The sequence below is a fragment of the Balaenoptera ricei genome, chromosome 3 (assembly GCF_028023285.1).
Source record: "Balaenoptera ricei isolate mBalRic1 chromosome 3, mBalRic1.hap2, whole genome shotgun sequence".
Lineage (NCBI taxonomy): Eukaryota > Metazoa > Chordata > Mammalia > Artiodactyla > Balaenopteridae > Balaenoptera > Balaenoptera ricei.
Window position 1 is genome coordinate 31,099,451 of NC_082641.1, and position 23,102 is coordinate 31,122,552.

The 23,102-nt window shown below is 33.5% G+C and overlaps 1 protein-coding gene across 3 annotated transcripts in view; it reads left to right on the forward strand.

Annotated features, from left to right (window-relative positions):
- Positions 1-23,102, forward strand: part of NIPBL (NIPBL cohesin loading factor) — a 200,703-nt gene that overhangs the window by 113,012 nt on the left and 64,589 nt on the right. For 2 of the 3 annotated variants that reach the window (XM_059916247.1, XM_059916245.1), the window contains exons 11-15: positions 15,220-15,402; positions 19,786-19,980; positions 20,222-20,293; positions 20,390-20,479; positions 22,037-22,140. In XM_059916247.1, coding sequence (XP_059772230.1) covers positions 15,220-15,402; positions 19,786-19,980; positions 20,222-20,293; positions 20,390-20,479; positions 22,037-22,140 — 644 coding nt within the window. The remainder of the gene's footprint in view (positions 1-15,219; positions 15,403-19,785; positions 19,981-20,221; positions 20,294-20,389; positions 20,480-22,036; positions 22,141-23,102) is intronic. The other variant, XM_059916246.1, reaches the window with a different exon arrangement.

Here is a 23,102-nt window from a genome sequence, read left to right on the forward strand (position 1 = left end):
GAACATTTGCATCATCACAGAAAGTTGTGTAACTGCACTTAATGAATTAGGAGATACAGAAGGTGTATTGGTTATTAGTTTTCTAAAATGCCTTTGTACCTTCTCTATCAAAAAAAGCTCGTTGAAAACAGTATTACTACTAAGAACTCTATTTGAAGAAATAACGTGTCACGACTAATCTTTTTATTCTTGTCTTCTCAAACGTTTACTTTCTCACTGTTAATTTATTTGGTTTTGTCTTTCAAAAATGAAAAAAGATTGCCTCTGAATCACTAATATTTGTACTATTTTAGTGAAGCTTTCAGATTTTAAATTATGGCTGTCAGATCTATAAAAATTAAGATTTTAGCTTTAATTAATAGTCTTTAGTGTTTAACTTGAATGCATCTTTTCAGAATTGTTTAGGTAAAAGAGCTTGTTAGAATGTAGTGGCTTGCACTAGAACTGTTGTCTTTTAGATAAAGATTGTCTTTATTAATTTTCACTGAAAGTTTGGGAGTGGCTTATATATATAAACTAAAGAGTATAAGTTATACAATTGTAGAAGAGTCAGATGGAAAGATGGAAAGTGGTACCCTCTTGTCCCCTTGATCTAGACCATCTTTTTCTCCCCTGCCCTCTGTCAGCTTATTTATGCCAGCCTTGCTTTTCTAAGCTCTGTTCTAACAAAGAATCCTTACAGCTGAATATCAAGAAATGAATATAGCTCCTAATTAGTAACTGCTGTATTATTTCTCCTGGTTTTTTCCACATGTAATTTCATTGCTTGTGAATACAAAGTTTTTAGTACTAATCCAATGTTTTTCCTAAATATACCTTTAACACAAACGTATATACTTGATATGTTGATGTTAGTGAGTAACTAATCTGGGTGTGTCTGCCTGTTAGAGTATGGTGTTTGTGTGTATGCATGTGCATGTATGTATATACACACACATATATCAATATATATGCAACTATATTAAGTGAACCTTTTCATCAATGCTTAGGTTCATTTCAGGATCCCACGTAGATATCTTTTTGGCTTTATTTATACCATAGAATTAATATCTGCTTTTCAGTAATGTACTAATTTTGGTTTTATTTTAGATCTCTGCTACTAAGTTAACAATAGCAGAGGTATATAATTGTGGATTTTTAAAATTACATGCATAGGAAGGCCAGTTGTGGATTACTGACCCTTTGTAGTACACATTACTTGGTATTTTCTTCGGAGAGTCACAGAAAATCACATATTCTGACATATTGGTGTTTTCTAAGTAAAAACTGAATATTGCTGGAATACTTTTTTGTTGATTCTTAGGGCCAGAATTCTTGGTAGGTTTTCCTTTCTTGGAAGAGCCATAAAATTTCACCTGATATCCATATTTAAAATAGCCATCCTTTAGGGTAATTTTAAGTTCCTTGAATATGCTTTAAGCTGGTAAATTTTGAATGGTAGGGGTATAGGTTTATGACTCCCAGTATAGGTTACTTATTTTTGTCTATTGTGTGAACTTATTAAATGCAAAGTGACATTGTTACATTTAATTTTATTTCTGTGGGGATCTGTGTATGCCCTAGTACCTAGCATAATACCTAGTACATAAAAAGAGCATATTAAATGCCTGTTGAATGAATAGACTGTATTGCTACCATGTTAGAAAAGGCTTTTGTGTGCAGATTAAAATTGTGTATTTATCTTTTATGTTCCCACCTGTAGATCCTTGCTCAAAAGCTACATAATTTTCAGCTGTTCCCTGAACTCTGTAATACCTCTTTCCACCCTGTCAACTACTAGTTTTTGTTAAGCTCCAAAGGAGACCTACTCATATTCATGTCTGTTTAATTTATTCTTTACCTTTATTTTGCTCTATAGCTGTTACAAGATTGGCTCAGAATGCATTCTGTTCTGATTTCCTGGGGCTGTTATCTTCCCAGTCTTTTTACCATCACCTTGTTTCTTCCTTGTCAAGGGGAGATGGGAGTGGAGAACCAACATAACCTTTGTAAAAACTTTAAATTAAAAAAAAAATCTTCTATCTATTAAAATATACTTCAAGCAGTATATTAAATGCCAAAAATGATGTCTTTATGGTTAAAATATTTTTACTCATAATATTATCCTAATATACCCTAATGTACAGTGTGTCTCCAAATTAAAATATAAACTTATACTATCTTTAAGTCTGGGCATGATCATCAACTGATTTGCAGTATGTGTTGCTAACAGTGTATTATTTGTAATTACACACTATAACAATTTGATTTTGGTTTCTTACAATTCCTGAGTGTCTCAAAATACCTAAGCTTTATATCCAAGGAAATCACTTTTTCTTCTTCCTCCCCTTACTTCCTTCTAAATAGTGTATTGTTTTCCATCATTTGCACTTACTGCTTTCAAGAATATAACATACCATCTGTTATTTGAGATCATGGCCTTTAAACTAAAAAGTTATCTAACAGCTCTAATAGTCAACAGTGTTTAAAATATAGTGCTCATTTGATTAATGATTGCAGTCATTATTAGAGGCAGTTATTTCACCTCAGTTACTACTGTAGTAAAATGTAGATCACTGAAATTAGTTTTTGCCTTTTATGTAGCATTGGATTGTGTTTAGGACTCTAGGCTTCGTAAGTCTGAGAGAAAGTACTGTTTCTGAGAGTGAATTTTTGGCATAGTTTATGAATTCCTAAATCGAGAAATTCTCAGTAAAGTAGTTATGATTATAATATTCAGAATCCTTAATTATGCTGCAGTAGAAATTTACTTTGGCTCATTTGAACAATATATGAAATACTTTTCTAAAAGAATAAAACTTTTAGTTTCCGTAAAGACTTTATTATTAGTTATATCTTTAGGAAGTTTTTGGAGAATATTTATTACAGAAGTTGGCATAATACACACTTGGCTGTTGTGATTTTAGAGCAATTCTTTGAACAATTTTGTCCATGATTTCTATTTATAGAATTTCTCTGGTTCAAGTATTACTTAGTAGATAATTGATATAAATATTGATTTAAAGAGATTCATTAAGTAGAATTTTTTCATAAAAATTAAATGTATTAAAGTTTGCTAGCAGTGTTCTCTTTCCTTCCCATTCATTATCTCAGGCCAGCTAAGGACATAGCTTCTATAAGGTTTTCTTATCTGTAGAAATAGATATATGGTTGAAGGGTGAGAGAAAACAAATGATTAATTCTGAGAGAACCCGCTAGTATTTATGAAAAAATACACATTACTCCAACATACTGAATTCTCTCTCATTCTAAAATGAGAAATGTTATTGAAACCCACCCCTACAACAGCGTGATATAGATATTAAGATAATGAATACCTACTTGATAACTGTAACAGTATAGTATATCATAGTATTATATTAAATAGTTAATATATTTTAATATTATTGTATGTAGTATAATATAGTATGTTATAATACATATTATAATGTATTATAGTATATCAAGTAGGTATTCATAATCTTAATATCTGTATCAAGTTCTCGTATGGGGAGGTTTTCAGTAGTTTTTTTAAGAATTCAGTATGTTAGAGTAATATATATTAGAGTTAACAGTATATGCTGTACTATACTATGATATAATATGATACAATATAATATGACTTTTTAATACGGATCCTTTTCTGCACCCACAAAAAAATAGCATTCTTTGACTACTAACGTGCTAACTTTTGACAATTCTCCGTTAAGCCCATTATACATTGTAGTTCAAAGAGCACTGGAATCAGAGCCTTCAACAAATCATAGCCTTTCAAAGCTCTGATTCAAAGTTCATTCACTTTTAAAATAGAGAAACCAATTTTTTTCCTACTTTGTGCAGTTATGAAGACCAAAGTGAATCTTATAGTTAGAGCTAAAATTTGTCTAGTTTTTTTATATAAAGAAATGCAGTCATCCCATTTTTAATTGAATTTATCTAATGAAGTAATTTTTTAAGATAAGTCTCACTTGTGTAGACATACTTTATATTCAGTGTATATCTGAAAACATTGCTGCCATCATTTATTTCATTACAGTTTTATTGAGATAAAATTAACATATAACATTGTTTTAGTTTAAGGTATATAAAATAATGATTTAACATACAGTCATCTCTCGGTATCCACAGGGAGTTGGTTCCAGGACCCCTCACAGATGCTTTCAGGTCCCTAATATAAAATGGTATCATACAGTCAACTCTTTGTATCCGCAGGTTCCCCATCCACAGATATGAAGGGCTGACTATATGTGTTTATTGTGAAATGATTACCACAGTAAGTTTAGTTAACATCCATTATCTCATGCTGTACATTGCATTCCCAGAACTTACTTATCTTATAACTGGAAGTTTTTACCTTTTGACTGCCTTTACCCATTTCATCCACCTCCTACAGATTGCAAAGATCAATCTGTTCTTTGCTTCTGTGAATTCTGTTTTTGTTAGATTCTATGTATAAGTGAGATCATACAGTATTTGTCTTTCTCTCTCTAACTTATTTATCTTAGCATAATGCCCTCAGAGTCCATCCATGTTGTTGCAAATGGCAGGATTAACTTCTTTTTTTGGTGGAATAATATCCCATTGTGTATATATGCCACATTTTCTTTATTCACCCATCAATGAGCTAAACAACGTAGGTTTTTTTCCCATGTCTTGGCTATTATAAATACTGCTACAGTGAAAATGGGAGTGCAGATATCTTTGAGATAATGGTTCCATTTCCTTCAGATATATAACCAAAAGTAGAATTGCCCAATCATATGGTAGTTCTATTTTTAATTTTTTAAGGAACCTCCATACTGTTTTCCATAATAGCTGCACCCATTTACATTCCCATCAACAGTGCATAAGGGTTCCCTTTTCTCCACATTCTCATCAACACTTATTTGTTGTCATTTTCATAATAACCATTCTAACAGGTGTGAGGTGATATCTCATGGTTTTGATTTTCATTTCCCTCATGATTAGTGATATTGAGCACCTTTTCATATACTTGTTGGCCATCTGTATGTCTTCTTTGGAAAAATGTCTATTCAGATCCTCTGCCCATTTTTTAATTGGATTGTTTGGTTACTTTACGTATTGAGTTATATGAGTTCTTTATATGTTTTAGATATTAGCCCCTTATCAGATACTGGATTTGCAAATATTTTCTCCTATTCAGTAGGTTGCCTTCTTGTTTTGTTGATGATTTCCTTTGCTATGCAAAAGCTTTTAAGTTTGATGTAGTCCCATTTGTTTATTTTTGCTTTTGTTGTCTTTGCTTTTGGTAAAAATCATTGCTAGGACCAATGTCAAGGAGCTTACCGCCTATGTTTTCTTCTAGGAATTTCATTGTTTTGGGTCTTACATTCAAGTCTTTAATCAATTTTGAGTTGATTTTTGTGTATGGTGTAAGATAGCTGTCCAGATTCATGTTTTTGCATGTGGCTGTCCAGTTTTTCCAACACGATTTAATGAAGTGACTATCGTTTTCCCATTGAATATTCTTGGTGCCTTTTTGGTAAATTAATTGACCATATATGCATGAGTTTATTTCTGGACTCTCTGTTCTCTTCCATTGATCTATGTCTCTGTTTTTATGCCAATACCATACCACTTTAATTGCTGTAGCTTTGTAATATAGTTTGAAATCAGTAAGTGTGGTGCCTCCAGCTTTGTTCTTCTTTCTCAAGATTGCTTGACTCTTTGTTTTGTGGTTCTACACAAATTTTAGGATTGTTCGTTCTATTTCTCTGAAAAATGCCATTGGAATTTTGATAGGGATTGGATTGCATTGAATCTGTAGATTGCTTTGGGTGGTATGGACATTTTAACAATATTAATTCTTCCAGTCCATGAGGATGGAATATTTTTCCATTTATTTGTGTCTTCTTCAGTTTCTTTCATCAACTATGTCTTACAGTTTTCAGTATACAGATCTTTCACCTCCTTGGTTAAGTTTATTCCTAGATATTTTATTCTTTTTGACGCAGTTATAAATGGAATTATCTTAATTTCTCTTTCTGATAGTTTATTGTTAGTGTATCAAAAAAGAACTGAATTTTGTATATTGAATTTGTATCCTGCAAATTTACTGAATTTGTTTATTAGTTCTATCAGTTGTGGTGAAGTCTTTAGGGTTTTCTGTGTATAATAACATGTCATCTGCAAATAGAGACAGTTTTACTTCTTCCTTTCTGATTTGGATGCCTTTTATTTCTTTTTCTTGCCTAGTTGCTCTGTCTAGGACTTTCAGTACTATAAAAGTGGCAAGAGTGGCCATCCTTATCTTGTTCCTGATCTTAGAGTGAAAGCTTTCAGCTTTTCACCATTGAGTATAATGTTAGCTGTGGGCTTGTCATATGTGGCCTTTATAATGTTGATGTACATTCCCTTTGTACCCATTTTGTTGAGAGTTTTTATTGTGAATGGATGTTGAATTTTGTCAAATGTTTTTTTCTGCATCTATTGAGATAATCATGATTTTTATCCTCATTTTGTTAACGTGGTGTATCATTGATTGATTTGTGGATGTTGAACCTTCCTTGCATCCCTGCAATAAATCACATTTGATCATGGTATGTGATCTTTTTATTGCTAATATTTTGTTGAGGACTTCTGGATCTCTGTTCATCAGGGATATTGCCCTGTAATTTTCTTGTAGTGCCCTTGTCTGATTTTGGTATAGGGTAATGCTGACTTTGTAAAATGAGCTTGGAGGTGTTTCCTCCTCTTCTATTTTTAGAAGAGTTTGAGAAGAATTGGTTATTAATCCTTCTTTAAACGTGTGGTAGAATTCACCAGTCAAGTCATATGTCCTGGGGGTTTCTTTGTTGGGAGGTTTTTGGGCCCAGTCACCTAGTAATTGGTCTGTTCAGATTTTCTATATCTTCATGATTTAATCTTGGTAGATTATATGTTTGTAGGAATTTATTCATTCTTCTAGGTTGTCCAATTTGTTGATGTATAATTGTTCATAGTAGTCTCTTACAGTCCTTTGTATTTGTGTGGTATCAGTTGTACTGTCTCCCCTTTCATTTTTAATTTTATTTATTTGAGTCTTTTTTTTTCTTGGTAAGCATAGCTAAAGGCTAGTCTACTTTGTTTATCTTTTCAAAAATCCAACTCTTTCATTGATCTTTGCTATTCTCTTTTTAGTCTCATTTTTGTTTATTTCTGCCATGGTGTTTGTTATTTCCTTCCTTCTTCTACTAACTTTGGGCTTAGTTTATTCTTTTTCTACTTTATTCTTCTTTTTCTAGTTCCTTGAAGCAAGTTAAGTTGTGCTTCTATCATTTCTTTTTCTCACTGTGTATATATATATTAAGGAAAGGATCTTATGATCCCTGCTCCTAGTTTCTATATTAGGTAGTAGTAAATTATCATTTACATAAAAAACTTCTTAAAAAAAATGTTTCCTTTTGTAGTTCTTCCTCATGGTAATTTGACAACTGCACAATATCAAAACCATGATGCTTAAAACAAGAGTTTTCTTCAAATCTTTTCTTGTGCATTCTTCATTTGTAACAGTGTTTTTTCAGTTGCTTTAAACCAACTCCTTGGTATTTTGTCTTCATTAAATAAACCAATTTGCAATGGCCTAAACTGTGCAGAATATAGCTATATAGTGACTGCACTTGCAGGGTGGGTGGCACTTTGTTTCATATGGAATAAAGTATAACAGGATATAAATTGGGGATAGGCAAACTTCTTGTGTAAAGGCCCAGATAGTAAAATATGTTAGGCTTTGTAGGCCACTTACCTCTAACATTGTAGTACGAAAGCAGGCATAGACAATATGTAAATGATAGTGTGTCACTGTATTCTAATGAAACTTTATATACAAAAACAGGCGATGGGGCAAATTTGACTCACAGGCTTTAGTTTGCTGAACATAATATAAATATAAAATTGAAATTTTATATAGGTGCATCTGATAACTAGATTCCTTATTCTGTAGCAAATGAGACTCAAAATTTGTATTTCACACTATCATTTGAGTATTAAAAAGACTGATCTAGATAGAGTTCTGAATTATTTTCCTATTTTTATCCAATATTTATAAATGTAATATGAAATTAGCCAAATATAATATTTTTGCCAGGATATTTAATATTTGTGAGCACTTAGTTTTATGTAGTAGAATTATATATGTTATTAGTATATTAATATATAATTGATATATTAAATATAAACATATAACAAGTGTATACAGGCTGAAATTACCTTTAAATATTTTATACTTGTTGCATGTCAATTATGAAATCTTCTCTCCCATCTTTTCATTTTGTGGATAACTTCTCTATAATTGTCAATATAGAGCAACTAAGAACTGCTTTCAGGATTTAAAAAAGAATTTTCAGCTGGAAAAATTTCTTGAAAAATTTCACAAATTTACTCTAATGATTACACTAATCATTCAATAAATATTTATGGCCATCTTCAACATCCCATGCGCTCTGCTAGATGATGCAACTGGAACACAAGTCTGTGACTTTATCAAGCTTATGATCTCATGGAGGATATGGGTAACTAAAGATACAGTGACAGTGTAATATCCTTAAGAAAAAAGGTGTTTTTAGCACAAGGGCAGAAGGAAAAAGCACTACAAGTTTAGAGAAGTTAAACATTTGGCTAATTTAGAGTACAATGTGGAAGAAGTAAGGTAAGAGTAGATTAGTTAAAATTAAACATTGTTTTACAGCCATTAGTAGTAAAAACATAATCAGAAAATATGCCATTCCTAGTGTTGTTAGAAAATGTTTTTCTAGAATATTATAAAATTCTCTACATATTCAACCTAATGTAATAGTAGTTAGTTGAATAGCTAATAAACATAGTTTTATACTTGATCAAATTGATTAAAATATTTAAATAACAAATATCAACAGTGAATTTTGTTGTCCTTGATTTCATATTTTCTGGTTTCTTCATGATCTTAAACATGTTAAATAGTTAATATTATTTTGAGCTAAATATTCCTTTCTAAAGTTTTGCATGATATGTATATAATAGTAACATTACCACTTTTTGAAGATGGTTAAATTCATGGCCTACTTACTTTTCTCCCGAGACATATTGAATATCTCTTAGAAGATTTCCTTTCTAATGTCTTTCCCCTTCCAGTGCATCCCACAAATTACTGCTAGAGTAACATTTCTAAAGTACATTCTGATTCTGTCCCTCCTCAAAAAGACTGTAACATCTAAACCCTACCTACTTTTATGGGCTTACCTACTTTTTCTCCCTATTGAATATCATGCTCTCTCCAGAGCAGACAGAGCTGGAATGCTCTAAAATGGCTACCAGTTCCTAGTTCTTGTCCCCTGTTCTCCATCCTCCACCTCACTCCACCTCACCTCTGTTGAAAACCCACTGTGCTCATGAAATACCTCCTAATCCCTCACAAATAATCATTGACCTTTTTCTTGTTTCCATAAAATATAAATTTTATTTCTTTAGGAAAATTCATCTCTTGAGTTGGTATAATATTAGCATTCATTTCCTTCAACTCCTGTTACAAATATCTTTTACAAAGGTGCAATGTAGTATACCTATCATTTTGCATTCTGTTTTCTTTACATTTACTATCTCTGTACTAACATTGTTCATAATAATACTTAATATGATTTACTCTTCCACTGTGTTCCCCTATTGTCGGACGCTTTGATATTACAATAGATAAAACTGATCTAAACATCTTTCTTCATAGAACCTTTTGTTATACAAATTTCCTTGGAATAAATTTCCAAGAATGGTATAAATGGGTTGAAGGATTTGAACACCATTTGCTGTGTGTTATATATTCTACACTGTTAGCAGAATCTGCGTGTATACATTTCAGCAAATTGCAAGCAGACCTACAGAACTCAGAAGGAAAGCATAGATCATTTTATATCATTTCGAACAGTCTTATGCATAGCAGTTAACTCCTAAAGGCATTGCCATGTAAAGCATAGTGGAAAACTTGATCTTTTCAATGATGATCATGAATCAAGAAACTTGTTAAAAAAAGATGCATAAAGTGCTTTTTTAGAAAGGTTTACATAAAAAATAATTAAAAGAGTAATTTCTGAGTAATCCAAGGTTTTATTGTAACAGGGCTCCAAAAGTGTAGTACTGGCAACTTTTATATCAGACTTATAAATGTAGATAATTAAGTTCTCTGATACAAGGTAGTGAATATTCTATCAACATAAGGTAGTGAATAGTCTATCAACTTAAGGTAGTGAATATTCTTATCAACTTATAATGAGTAGAATCAATGTGATTTGAGTATATTATTTAAATTATTGTTTATTTTTCACTGAACCTGTAGTTTAAGAAACAGTGGGCTGGGAATTCCCTGGCGGTCCTGTGGTTAGGACTCCACGCTTCTGTTGCAGGGGGCATGGGTTCAATCCCTGATCGGGGAACTAAAATCCCCCAGGCTGCCTGGCATGGCCAAAAATAAGAAAAAAAGAAACATTGGGTACATTAAGTTAGAAGGACCTTTTCAATTTGAATTGATTCCTGTTTTGAGAAACATGGCAACCATAAAGTTTAAAGGCTTTCAGACTTTTTTGATTGTGACCTAAGACAAATAAGATGCATGTTGTGACCTAATATGCACATACAAACATAATAACAACACCTGCCTTTACTACAGGCATAACACTAACAGCTTCTCTTTCATTTTAAACACATTGCTAGTCAACACCTACAAAACTGATTCCACAACTTGCTTATGGGTCACAATCTGCAGCTTGAAAAATTGCTGGCTAAAATTTAAAGGGAGACTTGCCGGTTCTTAGGTTACAGCATTCTTTGTATAGTGATTATATAATGATGATTTACGTTAGTTTCAGGAATATTTCTCAAAGACTATCAGGAAGAGAATAGCTTCAAATTTGACCCTGATGACTGCTCCATAGCCACAAATGAATAACTAGTCTTTCTTTTAAATTAAAAGAAAAAAAAATGTAATCCTGAACAAGCTTCTAGCTAATGCTTAGGATTTCTGCCTCTTTACCAAAATTATGACAACTTTAAACCTGATTATCTCATTATACATCATTTCTTTTTATCCTGAACCATCACAAAAAAGCATACCTTTCAGTTATTTCTTGACCCTTTTCTTCTAGAGGGTGTAGTCTACCTGATCCCCTCTTTCCTTAAATTAAGACCTCCTCTTCAGTTATAAACAGATCCCACCCCCTTATTGTCCCAATGACTGTTAACATCTACTGTAGAAGATGTGAATTTCACTCCCCTCATTTTCAGTCAGCGAAGGAGCCTTAGCACCAAAAAGTAATATCTCCTTTCTCCTAGTTTGCTATTGTTCTTTCCAAATAATTGATAAAATACACATGTCAAAGTTCTTCGTCTAAGGTCAGTGTTTTGTGACCTCAAAACTTTTATTCATCAATATTCAATGTCCCTACGTTCACTTTGGATTTTGGTTCCTAGTGCACAGTCTTCTTCTTCACCCCTTGTTCTGCGTCAGGTTAGGTAACCTTCGGGGTGCCTGTGGAAGGAACATTCAATGTTCTGGTCTCATAGTTAAACCCCACATTTTTTTGGCTTCTCTTCACGTTGCCTCCCTTTGTTTCTGCCTCCCAAATGTTAACTTTTTTCAAGGCTGTGGCTTCAAATAAAGAAGTTGACTTGCATTTAGAAACCATTCGCACCAAAAAATATGTGTCTTCAAACCATATTAACTTAGGATTCCAAGAGGGGCAGATTGACAACCTGCACTTCTGAACTTTTTTTTTTCTTTTTGCCCCTGATTGAAGTAAAAGATCCATTTGTGCTAGGTTATTGGAAGGATTGTCACTGAACTACATTATGCCTACTTAAGGTTTTTTTATGACTTACCAAATTTGGAGGTTTATGTGAGTTTCTTGGTTTGTTTCTGAACAGGACTGGCTTCCATTGTCTGAAGCTTCAGTCCTAAAGAGTTCATTGATTGAAGTGATTTATTTTAATCTCAGGGTTGTTTCCCCATTTAAAAAAACAGACAAAACACAGTGTTAGTTATCAAATCAGTGACTCTTTGGGACTTTTAAGTCTTTTGATGACTTCTGGTTTTAATAATCTGGTAAATGTGCTAGTATGAGTGATTTATACTGGAAAACCAAGGTTGCTAAAATGTAGCACATCTAGAAGTAAATGTATTCTTTAGCTTTATTAGAGCCAGAAAACAGAGATACACTGTATCTAATGGAATATATACCTACAGAAGTGTGGTGCCAAACAAAATAGTGACTAAATGGCATTATCCCTCAAGCCAGTAAGTTAAAATTTTGTGGTATTTCAAACAACCTGATTTAAAGCATAAAGTAGCTGGGATGAGAGAAATGAGGTGAGAAAGATAATCATCAGGTATTAGCAATCTGAAGGTTTTGAGAACAAATAGCTCAGCAAACAACAATAATCTCGAAAATCATCAGCGTATTAAGAGGTAGCCAGTTAAACACTGTATTTGCATTATTTAAAGGACTATTTCCTACCTAATTCAGGGAAAAGAGCATAACCAGATATGTTCTAGGGATCAGTTGCAGTACTCACGTTTATTCATTTCTATTGAAGCTGAGTCAGTTATCCAAACTTTCATGTATTAAAGATCCTGAGTGTGAGTATAAGAGTGTCAAGCATTTTATTGCTTACCCTTTATAATCAAGGGACCTGGCTGAGTCAATTTATAAAGTGTTTTATGAAAAGGAAGAGATACAGAAAATACATAAAACTGTGGAAGAGATATTTCTATTCAAAATGAGGCAGTCCACTTTTGGAGGACAGTATTCTGAGAGACATTAACCATTGCTGGATTTTTTTTTTAAGTTGGTCATCTTTAGAAGTGGAACAGTTGGTCTTTGAATTATACCGCCGTAACTTTCAGAGTTGTACAGATGTTAAAATGATGTACAGAATAGTAGAGCTCTTAAATCTGATAGTATTATTTTTAATTTAGGGAATAAGAAATGGTAAACTACAATGAATAAACTTTGTTACCTGCTTTATCAGATATAAGACATAAATTTTCTATATTTGGCTATTGTGCTGAATTTTTTTTTTTTTAAAGAGAGAACGAAGAGAGCAGAGTCCTTGTTCTTGGGATATAATAAACCATTGTAAAGAGAGTGCAAGTACCCATACATATCTTAACCCTTGATTATTTATTGTAAGTTTATCTGCAGAATAATTCTATGATATTTTATCAAGTCAGCATATCTCTGTGAATGGAAATTTAAGCAGAACATAACAATTAGGTAAATCTGCTTCTTAAAAAAAGAATCTCATGATGAACTAAAAGCCAAATACTTTGGGTTATCCATATTTATAGACCCCAAAAGGTTATGTTTCATGTAGTACAAAAAAGAATTTCCATTTTAAAAAAATTTGGAACTGTCTTCATTTGTATAAAATATAGCAATTCTGAAATTATACAGGAAGTACATCTGTAAGTGAACATAATGTGAACCAAAGAGTCAGAAATCATTTATTGACCATCTGTATATACATACTTAATATTATAGGTCATGTGGAAAGGGGAAGATACATACTAGAAGACATGATCCTTCCATCAAAAAGCCACATATTTAGTTAGAGGTGCTCAGAGCATTAAGGACTTCTAAATGAGATGAGGGGTGTGTTTACCTTGGGGGTTGAAGATACTGACGATCCAAAGCTAAAGTTGATTTTTTACCTCTACTAATATTCTAAAAAGTGGAGCTCACTGATAAGATACAGTTTAATTAAGAAAGACAGAACAAAGAAATTAACATGATTTGAAAATGACACAGATAAGTTAAAGTCAACATGAATATGTCACAATTCCAAGCAGTGAAGTCTTTGGAATATTACTAGTCACGAATGTTACGTCTTTGTTGGGTAAAATTGTTGCTCTGCGTGTCCTTAGAAGAATAGAGGTTAACAGTTACTGAAATAACTCCTTCATGATGTTGAATAAAAGTTTCATAATGAATAAAAAAAGGATTATTCTTCATTTGAGATTAGTAATTTATGTTTCATATTCTTAAATTATTAGTATTGTATATTCTTGAGGCTTTTAAATTGTCTTAATCAGTACCCATTTATTTTTGGAATGATTTATTTTTATTCTTTATTATCATTTGAATGTTATAGTCTTAATGTTGATTATAGTTACTAATACTTCCTGCTGTAAACCACTAAGGTACTCTTTGCTCCCAGTTCTTAAAATTTAGCAGGTAAGACATCATTTTTATACTTCCACTCAAAGATTTTCATGGGTAAGTTTAAATCGTCATCTTTAGTAGTCATCAAGGACAAATTATCCTGAATAAATAACTTTTGCTAGTTCTACTTTATTTTTAAGCTCTCAACAGGATGTTAAGGATTTATTTCTTCATAGCAGCTGTTTGTGTGTTTGTGCATATGTGTGTAGGATTAAACAGTTAATATTATGTTAATAGTTCTAATTGTATTATGTTGATATATGTTTATCCTGTCTTTACTCTTTCATGGAAAAATATGAATTTATTTCATAACAGGCTTGAATTTACTCTTTTCAGTTATTGACATTTATATATTAAAGTATTGTTTTCCATTTATCTTGCCTTTCGTGTTCCTGTTATGCTCAGTTAAATGCATATTTTGGTTTATCTGTTTGAGGAAATTTTCCGTAACAGTAAAGGCATTACCGTGCCTCTCAAATAGACAGTGATGGGTAAAAGCATATAAAACTCTTGTCCCAGCCACCGCACAGGGCCACCAGGATGATAGTGGATGAGAAGCAGGTGTTAAGTAGAAGAGAATGAGGTGATAAGTGTCTTCCAACTCTTCTCATCTGTACTGACGGATAGCATTGCTTTCAAACTAACTGCTCCAGACCTCTGTAAAACAAATCTGGGTGCTACCAAGAATGTGAGATGTACCCCCAACTACAAATACACCTGATAATGCAAGTGGATCTCTAGTTTCAGAAAGTTTTTAGTCAATGCAGACAAATGCAGGCACTAATTGTAGCAAAAATTGATGATATAACTACCCTCCATTGCTATGATAATAAGTACATATTTTAAAAGTTGCTGTATGATGATATATGTATTAAAAACTGCATTATCAGTTTAGGGTTAAGACTGTTAACAGTTGTAAATATGAACGTGTTTTATTAAAATACAAAGGTGACTTAGAAAACTTACATAAATATTAATATTTCATTTTCATTGTGCTTAATTTAGTTAAAATTTCCCTTTTATCTTCAGATTTATATTTTTTCTTACCTTTTATTAATAGGTAGTATAGATCAATCAGTGTTAAAAGAATTACCCCCTGAACTCCTGGCAGAAATTGAATCCACCATGCCACTTTGTGAACGTGTGAAAATGAATAAACGCAAGCGTAGCACAGTTAATGAAAAGCCAAAATATGCTGAAATCAGTTCAGATGAAGATAATGATAGTGATGAAGCTTTTGAATGTAAGTATCATATAACTTTATTATTACTTTAGAATTAAAAAGCAGATTGATATGTTTGTTTCATTTATAATTTGGGGGGGTTAGCAAGAGTACAGTGATCATAATTCTTAATAATATAGTATAGCAAGTTTTTTTCTTTATACTTAAAAATGTGTGAAAGATGAGATCAGTTGGCACCAAGAAAAAAATTTTTAATGAGTTATAATTAGTGTCAGATAACACAGGTATGCCTCTATATGCATTTAGCAAACATTTATTGAGTTCCTACTGTATGCTAGGCAGTGAGAATAAAAATATAACAAATAGGATGTGGCCCCTATCTTTGAAGAGCCTTCAGTCTAATGGGGGAAATATGTAAACAATTGTAGTACAGTGAGAAGAGTGCAATGATAATAGTAAATCCAGGGTGCTGTGGGAGCACATTGGATTGGCATCAAAATTATACTGGGGTTCAGAGAACGCTTACTGGAAGAGGTGACACTTGAGTTGAGTCTTGAAGGACACGTAGGAGATAGCCAGGTGAAGAAATATTTTAAACCATACTATCACTAAATTATGAATGGATTAGCCACATTGCCAATTATCTGTGTGGTTTGGACCTGGCTTCTCCTTTTTGCCCAGCTGTGTCCTGGAATTCCTCCCTTGTTTCACTGTTTTCCAGAGCTGGCTTCTTCACTACACAGCTACCTCTCTACAACACTGTGATCACCTGTCTTTGCACTAGACTTGCTATACCTCGCCTGTCTTCCTACTGGTCCACTGAAAAAGTTCTTCTCTTTTATCCCTATCTTCCTTCTACTGGAGCAAGAGAATTGAGCCTAGCCAAGAGGGGTCAGCAACCTTGTTTGACTTAAACGGCATTCAGTGGAAACAGACTATGGGAGATCTTCACTTGTGTGCCAACTGACTTAGTCATTATGACCAAAAGAAGTGGGAAGACTACCAGTGTGTTCTACCTTTTCCACCTAGTGTCCATAGATTGAGGTGTGACAAGCAAGGGCAGGAAGGACAGATGCATGCTGCCATTTTAAAATGTATATCACTGATGGAAGCCCTTCACCTCCAGAGTTTTTAATCTATGTTCATTTACTCTGATCTTCTCAGAATTGTGAGCTCTTGAGTATGAGCAGTAGATTATGAATACTGAACAAATCTGAACAAAGTTTTAAAATTGAAATAAAATATGCAAAATTAATCTGACATTTAATTATATGTATAATTGTTATAATTTGTATTATCATGAGATGTATTTACATGCAGTATACTTCAATGGCTAAAGCTAACATTTTTATTATACTCAAACATTTTGTTCATACGGGAACATACGATCTGGAAAGAGAGAGGAGAAAGGAGATCTGGTGTCCTAGAAACTCACTCCCCTTTATATACATGCCTCTGCTTCACTTCCCTTCCTTTCCCCGATACCTCACCCATTTCTAAAGGGAATAACTAAAAAGGAGTTCCTTAATTGCAGACTGATTTCAAATCACACTTCAACTCCAGGTAATTGAGAGTGGCTGCCTGCATTGCTAAGCTGATGAGAATTTTGTAGCTGCCTCACAGTTAAGTAAAAAGGGTAGCATAATCAGAGAAGCCCACCAAATGTAAAATAGAGGACAGAGCCACACATGCCTCATGTTTGTCCTCATTGCAACCTCTGTTCTTTGCTTTCTATGATGAGAGATATTGTCTCATCTTACGGGAGCACATAATTTCATCTTAAAAGCCATGGATCTATGCCCAAGAATATTGAAAGCTAATATTAGGGAACCTGAGCTTCATTCAGCCCCTGCTAGGAAAAAGGGAAGTTTCTCTGGGTTTTTCAAGAGACCTTAGAATAGTTCCCTGGTTTGGGGGGGGTTTATTTCTGTACAAGTAACTATAGAAAAGTTGACTCTGAGGCCACTGAAATGAGTGATGAAAGAAGCTGACATAAACAACCAAATAGCCATTATACCACAACAAAAACAATGTAATAAAAATAGAGTACAATACAAAATGTAAAAATATTATGAGAACATAAGTAGCAAGCATTATCCTGATTTGAGGGAGAGAGACCTTTTTGAAACAAAATTTTATTGCGGTTTAATCAAACTGGTTTCCTAAAAATCTAAAACTACGGAAATAGTTATGTTGAACGATAGGGGGAACTGTTGAGGGTTAACTTTGAAAGTTGGGCCACAAAGATTTGGATAGTCATAGCACAATTACAAAGTCTCTGGGTTGCTGGGGAAGGAGGAGGGGAGATATAAGAAGCTAAAGAGACATACAGGTGAAATTTGGAAAGGGTTAGGGTGGAAAACACCTAAGTCATATTTTACATACCTCTCTGTTGAATTCTTCCCCTGCTTCTTCCAGGGTAACAAGACATATAGAGAATGAACAGACTAGTCATAATGAATTGGGATCCTGATAGAACCTTATTGCAGCATACAGTGTATCATAGAAGATGTGGGGGTTTTTTTTCTTAGTTTGCCATTCCTTGTTTTTCAAATTGCTTAGTTTAATGAATGTGAAAAAAAGATCTCCATGACCTATAAAAATTACCACCGATACAGCATATTGTATGTACTTGCTAACTATAGGATTTTTCAAGCATTTTCTACTCATAGAATTAAAGGATTGAAATAGATTTCTTATGAAATTAATTAAAATTCAAAAAGACTAACTAGGTCATATTTGAGGTCATAGAATACTACTATCTGAACAAGTTTGCTTGTTAGTTGTCATTCCTCAAAGTAGGTATTTTGGTACTTGTTGAAAAAACATTTAGTGAATGCTATACATAAACGACCTGTTTCTCTGACACACGCATACACACCTACTTTTATTAGTATATGAGACAATCCCTCACTAAGAGAATGTTCTGGGGCACACTCATCATAAAAGGGGGGAAATCCTGCCTCTCCTTCATATATTTCATAGTCAAATTTTTGCCTCATTATGAAGAAAATCACTGAAGATTTAAATACATCCATCTACATTCGTCCTCTTGCTATGCCACACCTATGACCACAAAGAAGAGGAAAGAAAATTATCTTTGCCATGCTGTCAGTAGATTCTTGAATAGGAATAGCTAGGGCAGCATATAAAGGTAAGATTAGCCAAGGTATAGACATTGATTACCCACACAGAAGGACATCGGCATAAGCATAGAGTGCATGGGCCAAAGGTTGGCATCCTTAAATCTAAGCCAAGTGGGGGACTAGGGACTCAAGCAAGAGTTTTGTCTTAAATACTTGGGTATTGATCATAGTTAAGGATTCAGAATAGAAGCGAGTCACAAGAAAGCAAGGGAGTCAGATTCAGATTAACAGACTAGAAAGTAATTCACTGTCAGCAACAAGTGGTCACTCCAACAACCAGTGTATGATCCCAAGATGTAGAACATATCAGTTCTCTGTCCTGGTTTTAACTTGGTAGTGCTTATACTCTAGAGCAGGTATAGTAAATATTTTTCACTTGTATTCCCTCCAGTTCTCACTGGACAGGCATTTCCAATCAGTCTTTCTTGCTGAAATATGGTGCTTTGTCTCAGGGCTCAGAATTATTCTCAACATTATGCTTTAGGCAGCTACTACCAGTTGATCAGAGTTGATGTGTCAGATGAGATCTGTTTGCCAGTTCTGCCTAGAGGCTCCTGTCAGTACTGATGATTTTAGCAGAATGCTTATACCTCTGGAAGAATGGGGAAGGGATTGAAGGTAACATACATAAATATGCTTACCTAGCATGCATAAGCTTACAAGATGTCTCCTTGGGTTTAAGCAAGTATATTGTTGGAGAACGGAATTCAATATGTGAGTATTTACAACTATACAGGTTTATTCTGTCTTTGTAGTTTGCGATGTTAGATTATCAGAGTTTGTTGAATTTATAGCTGAGTTGTGGGCTTAACTTGGCTGTTAATTGACAGTATGCATGGTTACCCACATTCTGTAACACTTTCTCAACAGTTTACTTTTCCTCCAAACCCCACTCCCCATCAACAATCCAAATGCTTAAAGGTGTTTCTGGTTTTTATCCAAATTCTAGATAAAGTTTGTTTTATATGTCTTAATTAACCCTGAAGTTTAGATATTATCTTTACTGACTCACTGAATACCTCTTTGAAATGAGCACTGTGGTTTAATTCCCAGAACATTCCTATCTACATTTATTAGCAAACCCATTTCATGTAAAATTTTCTAAATCTAGATAAATGCTAAAATAAGTGATACCATTTCTGTACCATAATTTATATTTCTGCTTAAACAGAATGATTCATAATTTCCTAGATCCACACAATGAAGATTTTTTCTTCCATGTAATTCATTTTTAAAGTACAAGTTTTAATAGTCTTTTAAACGAGGTAAATTATTTGTCATGGGGATTTGCTTCTAGCCTCTAGGAAACGACATAAAAAAGATGATGATAAAGCTTGGGAATATGAAGAGCGTGACAGAAGAAGCTCTGGGGATCATAGGAGAAGTGGCCATTCTCATGAAGGAAGAAGGAGTTCAGGTGGTCGTTATCGAAACCGAAGCCCGTCAGATTCTGACATGGAAGATTATTCTCCTCCTCCCAGCCTTAGTGAGGGTAATTCATCAGTGTCAACGGATTTCTTACATAAGCTGATTTTAAATTTAGGGCTTTAACTTTGAAGAATTTTTATACCTTTTTTATGAACTAATTAAAAACTAATTTTTAATCAAGACAAAAGTTTGGATTGGCAATGATTATTGTTAAAGTATTTAATGTTCAGGAAGAAAGTAGAAACAAATACATATATTTTAAGTTGTAATTACTGCATTTCAGTATTTCTTTTTGTTCATTTTAGTTGCTAGAAAAATGAAGAAAAAAGAAAAACAGAAGAAGCGGAAAGCTTATGAACCAAAATTAACACCTGAAGGTAACATTTTAGTTTGTCTTTATTCATAGTCTTCAACTTCAGTTTTCTACTTGGAATGTGGATAATAAGTTTTGGGTTTTTTTTCCTCTGTTCTAGAAATGATGGATTCTTCAACTTTTAAGAGATTCACAGCCTCAATAGAGAATATTTTGGATAATTTAGAAGATATGGATTTTACTGCATTTGGTAAAATCATTTTAAAATATATTTGTTTACCTCTAAATATAAACTGAATTTAAGATATATTTATTTACCTATGTGTTAAGCTTTCTGCCAGTTACTCTAGTGGGTACAGAGGCATGGTCTGTGCTCTTAAGAAACTTGAAACCTAGCTGTGGAGTCAAGTCTAGTCTGTGTTATCAAGTAACTGAAAACTTTGATATAAAAATCAAGTGTTAAATTAGTTAAGTGTTGATAGTGTTTTTTTAAGAGTCCTGAGAGTGCAGCTACCACAGTAGGTTAGAGTAATTAGGGAAGCCTTTATGCAGATGAAACTTGAATTGGCCCTAGATAAGATGGGTACTAATATGAGCAAAGATGCAGAAATAGGAACATATTTAATTTATTCTAAAAGCCAATATTTATTAAATAATTACTGTTTGTCAGTAGTACGTTAAGTGCTAGAGGTGCAGAGATAAATACCCCAACCCCTGGCTTTAAGTAATACAGAATCTAATATGGAAAACAAAATAGAAAAGCAATCAGAATACAATAGGATTAATGTAATATTACATTTACGGTAATATGTAAAGGTCATATCTATAGATCTAAAGGTGTTAGGCTTATAAAAAACACTGCTTACAGTGTTTAGAGGTACTCTCAACAATTTTATGCCACTTTCAGTAGATACACTAATTTATACAAAAGCTAGATGGTGTACAATAATTCTGATATTAGTACATCTATTTGAAAATGCATTAAAAGGTATATTACCCTTTATTTTAAAAGTATTTGTTTTTGTGACAGTTACTTGCCTAAGTATCATTAATGCATTTCCCCATTATTTGAAATATCTATCTCATCATTTCTAAAACTTTCCAGTTCTGTGCTGGGAAACTGTCTTCCGTGTCATTTAAGATCCCAACAGGAAGTCATATGGCACTCTCAAATTAGGATAATTTGAGAAGGAGTTATTTACAAAGAGACTGATTACAAAGATGGGGGCAGAATACAGCCAAAACCCAGACTTGGAACTTTCACCATCCCTACACCCAAAGGAACAAGGGTAAAGTGAAATCAACAGAACTCAGTCAATAGGAAAAGGAAAAAAAGTTGTAGAATAGGTTGCGGTGAAAAAAGAAGTAATCATTTGGTCAGAGGACATAGGCAGCTTGAGCAGACCTTGCAAGGAAGGAGTCAGGGATATAAATACCCTGACCTCACTCTCCTTCTCTTTGATCTTCTGACAGGGCAACCCACTGGCTGAACCCAAACAGAAGCCAGAGGGCATGGGAGACTGTTGATGTAGTCCATACAGGTCAGCCTCCTGGGGCAGAGAGTTTGGTTGAGAAGGGTCATAAAGTAGTAAAGATAAGATATCTCATCTTCCCATCTTAGTCAGAGCTCTAATTTTAACCTGTCCCCTTTCATTCAGGGTTTGCTTGAGGTTTACAGAGGCGTCCTAGGATGTTATTTTAGTTTGTTTATATCTGTTTGTATATCCAGAAATTATTAAGAAGTAAAGCTTACTATTTTGAGCTGTTTCTTTTACCTAAACTGTGTGTGTTTGGATTGGTTTTTCAGGTGATGATGATGAAATTCCTCAGGAACTGCTGTTAGGAAAACATCAGCTTAACGAACTTGGCAGTGAATCTGCTAAAATTAAAGCAATGGGTATAATGGATAAGGTATCTATTACAGTAAAATTTATAACTTTACTTAATTGAAATTAAAGTTTTAAAGGTAAATTGCAAAGTTTACATAAAGTAAGTAATGATGAAAAGAAAATTCATGGTTGCCTTCTGAGAGTGTAACAGAATTATTTCTTTTTTTTTTTTAATAAATTTATTTATTGTACTTATGTATTTTTGGCTGCATTGGGTCTTCCTTGTGGTGCACAGGCTTCTCATTGCGCTGGCTTCTCTTGTTGAGGAGCACGGGCTCTAGGTGCGTGGGCTTCAGTAGTTGTGGCTCTCGGGCTCTAGAGCGCAGGCTCAGTAGTTGTGGCACACAGCTTAGTTGCTCCACAGCATGTGGGATCTTCCCAGACCAGAGATCGAACCTGTGTCTCCTGCATTGGCAGGCGGATTCTTAACCACTGTGCCACCAGGGAAGTCCCCAGAATTATTTCTTAGAAAAAAAATAACAAAAAAAAAAAAAACAACAAAGCTTGAATCAAAGAAATATTCTGCAATCATTCTAAAGAAAATCATTTTTGCATTGAAAGAGGCACAGTCCTGGATTTTTGTCACTGTTTATTTTTTCATTGTCTCACATACTTAGATTATTTAAATGCAGAAATACACTAAATTTTTCTTTGACATTTCCTTTAGCCATTTACATTGGTGAAAGAGTAAAGCCACGGTTTTAACACATTAATTGTTGGAGTTTTTTTTAGTTTATTTATTGAAGTATAGTTGATTTACAATGTGTTAATTTCTGCTCTACAGCAAAGTGATTCAGTTATACATCTATATACTTTTTCAGATTCTTTTCCATTATAGTTTATCACAGGATATTGAATATAGTTCCCTGTGCCATACCTTGTTGTTTATCCATCCTATATATAATAGCTTGCATCTGCTAATCCCAAACTCCCAGTCCTTCCCTTCCCCACTCCCCCACCCCCTTGGCAACCACAAGTCTGTTC